This window comes from Meleagris gallopavo, chromosome 5, assembly GCF_000146605.3.
Source record: "Meleagris gallopavo isolate NT-WF06-2002-E0010 breed Aviagen turkey brand Nicholas breeding stock chromosome 5, Turkey_5.1, whole genome shotgun sequence".
Lineage (NCBI taxonomy): Eukaryota > Metazoa > Chordata > Aves > Galliformes > Phasianidae > Meleagris > Meleagris gallopavo.
Window position 1 is genome coordinate 57,127,929 of NC_015015.2, and position 10,422 is coordinate 57,138,350.

The 10,422-nt window shown below is 45.9% G+C and overlaps 2 protein-coding genes across 2 annotated transcripts in view; one reads left to right on the plus strand and one right to left on the minus strand.

Moving 5' to 3' along the window:
* Position 1: 1 nt before the first annotated feature.
* On the plus strand, positions 2-3,239 carry DMAC2L (distal membrane arm assembly complex 2 like; the record flags this gene model as incomplete). The annotated part of the gene is made up of 4 exons (XM_010712180.2): positions 2-66; positions 684-892; positions 1,672-1,843; positions 3,014-3,239. Coding segments are annotated over 4 exons (561 nt in total), but the record flags the coding sequence as incomplete, so codon positions are not given.
* Positions 3,240-4,442: 1,203 nt separating this feature from the next.
* CDKL1 (cyclin dependent kinase like 1) overlaps positions 4,443-10,422 on the minus strand; it is an 8,526-nt gene continuing 2,546 nt past the window's right edge. Inside the window, exons 3-9 of the mRNA XM_010712147.3 lie at positions 9,654-9,726; positions 8,627-8,717; positions 7,559-7,759; positions 7,068-7,150; positions 6,892-6,948; positions 6,052-6,204; positions 4,443-5,476 (exon numbers count right to left, since the gene is read on the minus strand). Coding sequence (XP_010710449.1) covers positions 5,375-5,476; positions 6,052-6,204; positions 6,892-6,948; positions 7,068-7,150; positions 7,559-7,759; positions 8,627-8,717; positions 9,654-9,726 — 760 coding nt within the window. The 3' untranslated portion in view covers positions 4,443-5,374. The remainder of the gene's footprint in view (positions 5,477-6,051; positions 6,205-6,891; positions 6,949-7,067; positions 7,151-7,558; positions 7,760-8,626; positions 8,718-9,653; positions 9,727-10,422) is intronic.

Here is a 10,422-nt window from a genome sequence, read left to right on the forward strand (position 1 = left end):
GAGCGAGCGGCTGTCAGCGGGCGGCTGCAGGCGGTTCTGGGGCTGGCTGAACGCCGTGTTCAACAAGTAAGGGGCTGGCGGCGGGGCGGGACGAGTCCTTCGGATCTCTGCTTCTGTCTTCGTTCCTCACCGGCCTAAGAAACAGCCTGTGTCAGAGTGGATCCAAGGGATCATGGAATCACAGAATGGCCCGGGTTGGAAGGGACCTCAAGGATCACGAAGCTCCAAAACCACAGGCAGGGCCACCAACCTCCACATTTCACAGCAGCCCAGGCTGCCCAGGGCCCCATCCAACCTGGCTTTGAACACCTCCAGGGATGGACGGGGCATCCACAGCCTCTCTGGGCAAAATAATAAGGGTTCTAACCAGTGCCTTTTAGGAGAACTGTAATTCCGGAGGGAAAAGCGCTCACGAATGGCTTGCACGTCACAGGTGTGAGAAGGGTTAATGCATGCCAAGTCAAGCTGCATTTGTATTCTTTCATTAACAAAGGTGATATTAAAGGAACAAACAAACAACACACAACAATGCCAGACTGATTAAGAACCAGCCTGCTGTAGGGAGCTGCTTTATGGGGGTGTTGCACTCCATGATCTCCAGAGGTCCCTTCCAACCCCTACAATTCTGTGATAATAAATCTGACACCTTATGAGAAACATAAATGCTCTTCCTGGCTTTGCAGAGTGGACTACGAGCGCATCCAGGCTGTTGGGCCCGACAGGGCAGCCTCAGAGTGGCTGCTGCGGTGCGGAGCACTGGTACGCTATCAAGGCTATGAGAAATGGCAGCAGGACTACAGCGGCCTCCCCACTGGGCCCTTAGGGAAATACAAGATAGAAGCAATTAATGCCACTGAATCTTGCATCATGTACAGAGGATTTGACTACTTGGGTAAGGTCAAATAATATAGTTCTTGTAGTACATACAAATGTTAATCACTGTTAATAAATGTTAATACTTCGTTCCGTAGTAAGATGTAGAGAAATCTGGTTGGTTGGTTTCCTTAAAATGCTCCTACAGAGATTCATCAGTTCTAAGATTTTGCTGGAGGTGTCCTGGGAAGCAGGAAGAAAGATCTTAGCCTTTACTTGGCGTGGCAGTAGCACTAAGGAAGTGCACCAAAAATTGGCTGTTCAATTGACTTCATAGTTAAGGGGTTGGTTTAAAAGAAAAATAGTGATTAAAATAGTGCCTTTCACCACCAACTGATGGTTTTGGTGGCTGTGAAGCCATAATGCTTCTTGTCCTCCAAGAATTTATAATAGCTTCAAAGTCAGTTAAAAAAAAAACAAACAAAAAACATTCTTCCATTTCTTGTAGTACATAAAAAGATCTAAAAGCGTTTCAGTTTTCCTTTAGATAACAAAAAACAGAGTGGGGATTAGCACATTACAGCATTCCTAATTCAGAATCATTCTTTATCACTCAAACTTGCAGAGTTTTTTACTTGCCTGTGTCAGAGCTTTAAGAAAATTACCCAAAGGATGCCAACAGGAGGTTGTTCATAGTATGAAGTCCCACAAAGGGGACTTTGGAGATTCGTTGTGCATTATGTCCCTCTTGCATGTAGCAGTATGTTTCTGTGTTACTGCATTTGCAAGGGGGAATGTAACAGTCAATACTGGTTGTTGCTGATACTCTGAAGCCAATGTTCCTTTTTGTCTTTTCAGATGGTCTTGAACACGTTACTGAAATCAAGCTGCAGAAGTGTATTTATATACAGGATGAGTGTCTGCAGAGGCTCAGCGAGACTAAGAACCTACAGAAGAGTCTCCTGCAACTGAAGATCATTTCCTGTGGGAATGTCACAGATAAAGGCATCATTGCACTTCACAAACTGACGTAGGTGAACTGCTGAGCTCTTCTGTACCAGCCCACAGTGCTGGGGTTAGGTTGCTGAAGTCTGACTGTGTTTTGTGGGCTGTTCAAATGTGTGAGGCAGTGGAAAGGCTGGGTTTGAGGAACTGACCTGAATAAAACCTGTGAGAGGTGGCACTGCCACTGCAGGAAATACTTCTTCAAGTATGATTGAAAATAGTGTTGTGGACAGCTTTGAAATGACATGTGAATTAATACGCATGTGTTAATCAGCCTCTTCAGGTTGGTATCACGTACTTAATGTAGCATTGGAGCTTGCAGCTGAGAAAGCCAGAATTGTCTGCGACAGTGTGTGAATCTCAAGGTTTTGCTTCTACCTTTGGAGCTGAGTGCAGCACATTCCCCCTTTCCACCTGAAGTTACTTATGCAGTGTTGGTTACTGCACAAATCAGAGCAGGACGTGCCCTCTGTCAACACACCACCTTTGCAAGAGCACTAGGAATGAATAGATCACCTTCCTTTCGTGTGAGCACACCAAGATGGTTTTGCTTGAGAATAAGTAACTACTGACAACCATGGCTTCTACTCATGACATCCCTCTGTGCTGCAGTTGCTTTTCAGGGCAGTTTCATGGTGTCTTTTGTTATCATCTTCCTGCATCTTACAGTGCTTCCTGTCACTTGGTTATGTTGTGCTCACTGTAGCCTTAGAGGTCTCAGGAGTTCTCTCATGCAGTGTTCAGCCATGGGAAGAGGTATGGGTTGGATACAGCACCCTCCCATAGCTTGGAAGTACATCATGTGTGTTTTATTGATGTGTGGGCTTAAAGTGGCTTAGGACTGAGCAGTGTTACACAGTTCCATCTACCTACTAATGGGTGATGTGAAGAATTGGATCGCATCCTACAGAAAGCTATTATTAAGGACTTTCTAATAAATAAAAATAAATTGATATTTAAATAAATACTGATTAAATTTAAAGGAAACTTGATGGTGTTGAGGGGCTAGGACCTCTTTTTAAACTGTGTAGAAGTACTGAATTTGTTATCAACTAAAAACTTCAAGCACTCCATTTAGAAAAGAATCATTAACCTTTCAAATACTCATAATAGCTGCAGTAGAATCATCCTTTGCCTGATATCTGAGTCAGCAGTTGAATAGTAGTTGCTGACTTTTCTTCTTATGTATTTATAGGAACCTTGAATATTTGTATCTGAGTGACCTTCCTGGAATAAGACAGAAAGAAACTACTGCTCGTGTCCTTCAGCAGGCACTGCCAAACCTAGAGCTGGAGCTGGATCTGGACTGAATGCAATGAGGGATATTTGATTTCATACTATTTGTCACATGTTGCATAAATTAAGTTGTGGATGCTGCTCTGTTTACAGGTATGGAAATAAACCCAGATCTCTCAATCCAGCCTTCAAAGTCGGATGCAGTCTTTTAACAAATTATGCAATTAAATTTCATTAAGCTTAAACTATATGATGAATCAACAGCATTCTGTGCGTAGTAGTAGGCTTCATAGGAAGCCTTAATACATCAATCAGAAGTTATAAAATACTGTATTGCACAAAAGTTCTTGTGTAGAATGTCAGTACTGTGATGCAACAGTGCTGTGCAGATTTATTATACAGTGTTGATGCCAGGGGAATCATAGAGTCGTAGAATCCTTAGAGTTGGAATGACAGCCATTTACTTTGTCTGAAGGTGTCACCTAGTTAATGAGTGACAGTACCTTCTGGGCCTTTTTTCTGTTGTTCACACTTAGATTGGCAGAGTCTTTGTTTCCATTGGACTGAGCTGCAGACAAGCAGTCCATCCTCATAAAATCTGAGCTGATGAACCAACTGTCTGGATTTGTGGAGAGGTAGGCTCTCTTCAATGAGCCCTTGTACATTTTTGCCATACACTCACATGGACTAAACCTTTGTACCTCTTTACTTGCAACCATATCACTAAGTAAGAGAGTCATCCACCCTCAGGAAAGATACATCCTTTTTAGTCAGCTCCTGAGCTTCGGTGCTGGTTCAAAGATGGGAGGTGATGATTCCAAGAAAGCCACTTTCAGAGTAATGCCCCAAGCATGGCTACCGTGCCAGAGCTGAGAGCCTCTTTTATTATCCCCAGCTGCCACCTTATCCTCAGAAGTAAAAGATGCCAAGCACTGGAAGGGATAACATTTTTGTCCTAGCTGCATCTCAGGGCTGATAGCTCCTAGCACGGAGCAGGCAGGAGCGGCGCCAAGGGAAGTTCCCTCCAGCCTGCACTGCCCAGGGCTGTGTCCAAGAGCTGACTGCTAGGCTGTTAGTTCACAGCTGCACATGGATGTTGGGTGCTTAGCAAATACACAGAATTAGATGACTCAGCCATACAGCAATGCCAGAGCGTTTTGAGGATAACCAGAACCACCTGACGAGGTCCAGGATTAAAATATAATATGGAATATAAGGTAGGCAGTTATGCTCAGTAAGGATGGAGCTTCTGTTTCACCGAAATTGCTCTTACTGCTGCTGAACACATAACAGAACTGGGAAAAGGAAACATTTTTGCTCTAATTTTCAAGTAGGAAGAGGCAGTATCTTGACCATTATTAAAACCTTACATAGTAAAACACATCCTGTAAACTTGAAAAACAAGCTATATTTTTTTTATTAAAAATCAACACAATATTACATTCTGAAATTACGCAAAATCCAAGATTTGTTCTAATACACAGACTTAGGCAAAATTTCTGCCCGTGTCTGGCTACTGTTATAAATTATATTGAATTGTTTTTGATAAAAACAATTTCTGTAACACTACAGGCGAATGACTTCACATGACAAAACCAGCAAATATAAATAACTTCGTAATGCAAGGAAGAGACAGACAGGAGAAGTTCTGAAAAGGCCAAAGGAAAAAAGCAGACTTCAGTAATTACATTCTCCTTCTGTTCACAGTGCCTGTGGAGCCTTCCAGTAAGTTTAAGTCAATGCCTGTGCTCGTAATGCTTTATGCCTTATGCAAGATAGACATATCTTTAAAACACTGCTATTTCAGCAGGTTTGTAATTAGCTGGACCAACCTCAGCTGCATACACACACACACACACACACACACACATCTGTCTTCCACTCACAAAGGGAATAGGTTTACAGGCCCTTGCAGGATCTGTTAGCTGGCCACAGTGACTCTGATTTATTTGGCAGGGTTACAGTTCTCCTGCCGAGTCTGAAATACAGCTGATAGATAGGCAACAGAGTTCTCGAGATTCACCTGTAAACACTGCTTTGCAGTCATCCTGAGCCAGCAGGCAATCACAAATTAAAGTAAAAAGAATTATAAGTAAAGAAAAATTGAAGTAAAGAAGAATTATATTTTCTCTACACAGAACACTGGCTAACGTGAGCTTGGAGTGCACCACTTTCCTTCCACCAGTAGCCCAGAGTACCTTACAGTCCATTTCTGTATACATCATCACTTGTATTAATTCAGTTTTCCACCACATGGCCTTTTATGAGTTCTGAAGGACTGGAACTTTGAACACTAGGTAGTTTTTCATCTGCCACCCACTTAGATGTTAGGGAAATGGTAGTTGGATTTCCTCGTTTTGCAGAAGTACTTCTTGCTGTCCAAAGCTGGCAGAACATTGCTGCTGCTTAACTGAGGCAGGTACTGGAAGTAAAGCAAGAGTTACATCATGTGCAGTTGTTTGAAAGGAGGAGAAAGCATGCAGTTCATCTTTCAAACAGGAACGTAAGGTATAAAGTTATTCATACTGCAGTCCTGTTCTTTTCAAACTCAGAGTCCCGAGCACCTGCAGTTTGCTCAGCAGTCCTGCTATACCTCGTCAAGAATGCACTTTCCTAAATAAACCTCATCTGTCACATTGCTGTGCTGCCTACCTCCAGTCACTCGATGGAGCTGCAGTGCAGAATTCAGCCTGCAGTGAGTTATTCTTTAACCAGGAGATTCCTTTTAGATCTGTTTAGATGTTGTACTGAAGGACACGGTTTAGTGGGAAATACTGGTGGTAGGTGGCTGGTTGGACTGGATCCTGGAGGTCTTTGCCACCTTCAGTGATTCTGTGATTTTCTCCTCGGGCTAAAATTAAGGCTGCTTCAATGTGAGAGCTTTACCTCCCCATGAACTGCCCAACCTGTTCTTGAGCCCAACTTGTGGGCACCACGTAAAGAAAACAACTTCCCTCCACAGACACTGAGCGTTAAACACTACTATGAAAACATTACCCCTGGCACGTGCTTCCGTGTCAGCTTGGCTGGTTTCCGAGCTGCTTTTTCATGTTCTTTCCCCAGATCTGCCTCCTTAAGGCTGTCAAAATAGGGGTGCTGCAGCAGCTGCTCACACGTCTGCCTCTCCGCAGGGTCCATACGAAGGCAGCCCTTAGAAAAGACCAAGGATCACACAGAACATAAAGATACATAAAGGTCTGCACGATTCCATCTCTTTGCAACAGCCAATGAGTATTTACACAGATGGATGCATAAGTTATTTTTCAAGGAATTCTACAAATCTGGCTTTTTAGTGTCAGCTGGAAGCTTGCAAAGCAGCTCACACTGAACAAATGCCACCTCTGCAGAAGGCAATACTTAGAAACTAAGGCTGGAGGGACAGTTTTGTTCTATAGCAAACCATCAAGTCTAAGAAAAGTTAAGCCCATGACTTCCAGTTGAACTAGAACACTCTTCTTAAACTGAGGAAACCAGTGCATCACTAGCTGTGTTGTTCCAGGGTTTGGTGCTACCTAAAGCTGCACCTTAATTTTAATGCATTCACCCTCACAGTTTCCACTTGGTGCATCTTAATGGAACAGTTTGTTTTCCATGTCTGTGCTAAAGATGAGCGGATTAACAAGAAGCAGATTAAAAGTTTTCTCCAGTTCCCCTTCAGCTCTGTTCTTCTATGAACCTCTGATCGTTCAGCAGCCAAATCTCAAACCATCTACCATCTGAATAACAAAGCAGACTGCATTTGTTAAGTCTCAGTGTGGAGCTCAAGCTGTAGCTCCTCACCTCGTGGGCACGTGCTTGGGGTTGAGGAGCTCAGCCACATGGTGTCACTTTGCTTACCTTCATGAGAGCTAAAGCAGGGTGTGAAATACTAGGAAATTTCATTTCCAATGGCTCCTGGAGAAAGAAGAAAAAAGAAAAGTAGTTGTATTAGCAAGCTTTTCTTTCACCACGCTGCCTATGGATTGCTGGTTAGTGCTGAGCTCGAGGGGAGGACGTCTGAAGGGAGCTCCTACCATGCTCTCTGGGTCTGGGATTGTTACGCCGCTGAAGAACTGGTTGGTGCTGAACACTTGCTGGTGCCTGGGAATTAGATCCCCTTTGAGCAAGGAGAAAACAGAATTAAAAGCAATCAGAACAATTGGCTGCTTTTACAGTGTCTGCTAAGAACAAGCCGATCTCCTAGCAAGGCTGGCAGCATCCAAGAGAACACTTAAAGAGACCGAGTACCATCAGAGGAGCCAACAAAATACTGCTCTGTGAACACCCCCCATCAGTCACATCAAGGAATTGGAAGTTTAACTATATTCCTAGCTAAGAATTTTACAGCCTCAGCTCACCTTTGTGCTTTTACACATTGCTCAGCAAAACATCACAGTTCTCCACTCATTCCACTATGAGTTAAACACGGAGCTCTGTTCCCTCCCAGCCCAGAAATCAATCATTGCACAGCAGCATCCAAGGAGAAAACCCATCCTCATCCAGCCGTGGTGAGCCTGGTCCTTACCCAGCGTTCTCCGGATGAGGTACAGCTGGTCCACGTCCGACTTGCCGGGCCACAGCGGCACCCCGGAGAGCAGCTCCGCAAAGACGCAGCCTATTGCCCACACGTCCACAGGAGGGCCGTACTGCGTGTCCCCCACCAGCAGCTCTGGGGAGCGGTACCACCTGGTGGCCACGTAGTCTGTGTAGTAATCAGCTGGGCCAGCTGGGTTGGGGTCAGGAAGAAGAGGAACAAAGCGGGGTGTGGGGTCAGAAGGGTGCAGACACAGCTCAGGGCAGCAACAAGAGGCTGCCCAGAGAGGCTGTGGATGCCCCGTCCATCCCTGGAGGTGTTCAAGGCCAGGTTGGATGGGGCCCTGGGCAGCCTGGGCTGCTGTGAGATGTGGAGGTTGGTGGCCCTGCCTGTGGTTTGGGGGGGTTGGAGCTTCGTGATCCTTGAGGTCCCTTCCAACCCAAGCCATTCTGTGATTTTATGATCAACAGCACCTTCGGGACCCACGTGAGCTCCAGGAACAGGATGAGTCACTGCCCACCAGCAGAACACAACCTTGCAAACACTCAGGAGTTGGGAAAAACCAAGAGAATGTTTTTCTCAACATGAAAACACAGAGCTCGGCCGCAGGCCCCATGCCAGCTCTCAAAGCCCACATGATTCGCTTGAACAAGAGCTACAAAAATAAAATCAGGGGCTTTATTACGATGGAAAATGTGAAGCTATTGTTTGCAGAGATGGCACCTTCTGCCAAAGGGAGCCCTCCTGCTAGGGAGCTCCAGCTGTGCCCCAGCATTGCACAAGCAGTGGTCAGGCCAGCCGCCATCCCCGGCTCAGCACCAGCAGGGAGCTCAGGGACATCACTTACAGAGGCATTCAACTGTCTGAGCTAGCCCTGTTTAATCTGCTCTGGGGATCTCAATCCAAGCATCTCCAGTGCCTTCAGCAGAACCTCTTCGTAAAAACACACCAGCCCTTATATGTTACACAAGATGTAACATTACTGAGGTCTGAGAGCCCAAACCTGCACTTCACTGAGCCCTGCATGTATCACCCATGGAGGCAGGCAGCAGCACTCACTCAGCATGCGAGCAAATCCGAAGTCACAGAGTTTGATGACAGAGTGTTTCGTTATCAGGATGTTTTCTGGCTTTACATCTCGGTGGATGCACTAGAAACAAAATCAGAAAGTAAAAACCAATCCACATCAACAGCTATTTTAGCTTGGAAAACAGCTGTTGTTTAGCTTGGAGAAGAGAAGGCTGTGGGGAGACCTCATTGTGGCCTTCAGTGCATGAAGGGAGCAGATAAACAGGAGGGGGAACGGCTGTTTGTGAGGGTGGGTGGTGATAGGACAAGGGGAATGGTTTTAAAGTGAGACAGGGGAGGTTTAGGTTGGATCTGAGGAGGAAGTTTTTCAGCCAGAGGGTGGTGAGGCACTGGAACAGGTTGCCCAAGGAGGCTGTGGATGCCCCATCCCTGCAGGCATTCAAGGCCAGGCTGGATGTGGCTCTGGGCAGCCTGGGCTGCTGGTTGGCGACCTGCACACAGCAGGGGGTTGGAACTGGATGAGCACTGTGCTCCTTTGCAACCCAGGCCATTCTGTGATTCTATGATTCTATTTAACCTGGCCCTTGGACAAAGAATTGCTCAATTTAGCTGCTGTTAGTTTCTTCTCCTAAGGGCTGAAGTGCTCCTTGCCAACCCAGCATCACAGAGTTCCTGAGAAGGGTCATTGCATAAAACCTCATCACCTGTGATCTACAGCAGGTCAGACTGTGCTATCTAATTGTTCCCCATCTTTAAAACTCCATTAAATCTTTCAGACTGAGAAAGGGAGACAGAAAAAGTCAAATCCTAGAGGCAGGACAGACCTCTGAGCAAGTCCCTGTGTGCCAGCTTCCAGAAAGCAGAGGAGGGGTTGTAAAGCTGCTCTACCAGCTCTCACTGCTGTGGGTACACACTGCTATTTCAGATGACCATTTTCAGCAGAAATGTCATCTGACTTCTTCCCAAGAAAACTCTGCCATCAGGAAAACAGCATCAGAATCTGTGTCTCACCCAAAGGCACATCACAGCTCTTGTTAGTGCTGCTCAGAGGACTTACGTTGTGTTTGTGACAAAAGTTCACAGCTTGGAGGGTCTGCCAGGTAATGCTCCTGACCAGATGCTCCGGAACCCTGTTATAAGAGAGCACATTTTTACTATTTGGGTCAAACAATTTCACTGTTACAGGAGAAAGCAGAGCCTGTTGCAGGAGGCACAGCTCTCCTGGGAGACTGCTGTCCAAGCACGGCAGGAGGAGCTGAGGGACCATCAGCACCACTTCCCCAACTGGTCAGCACAATGAGAGAGCATGATGTATGGCAACCCAGAGCATGCCCGAGCATCTGGTGCCACTCAGCCAGTTTCAAGCTCAAAACCAATTTTATTTCCTATGTTTAATGCTGCAAGACTTTTGATTCATCATCAATAAAAAGATAAGCCAAAATGAAATGCAAGAGGCTGGCTTCAGGACACTCTCCGCTGTCAAAACAGAGAGTCTTGTGCTGATGCAGCTGTTGAAAAGCATGAGTTTCCTTGCAGAAACATCCTAGAAGGCTGAGTGCTGTGCTGACAGAAGGATGAAGCTGGTGAGACGACCCAGAACAGCGTGTGAAGAGGCATCAGCCCTCCCTTCTTAACCCTGACCATGAAAGGCTTTACCTTCTTCAGGAGCAAAGATCAAAAGCCAAGTATGGCTGTCAGGGGGAAGTTGTTTGCTGTGAGAGTGGTGAGGTGCTGGAACAGCTGCCCAGAGAGGCTGTGGATGCCCCGTCCATCCCTGGAGGTGTTCAAGGCCAGGTTGGATGGGGCCCTGGGCAGCCTGGGCTGCT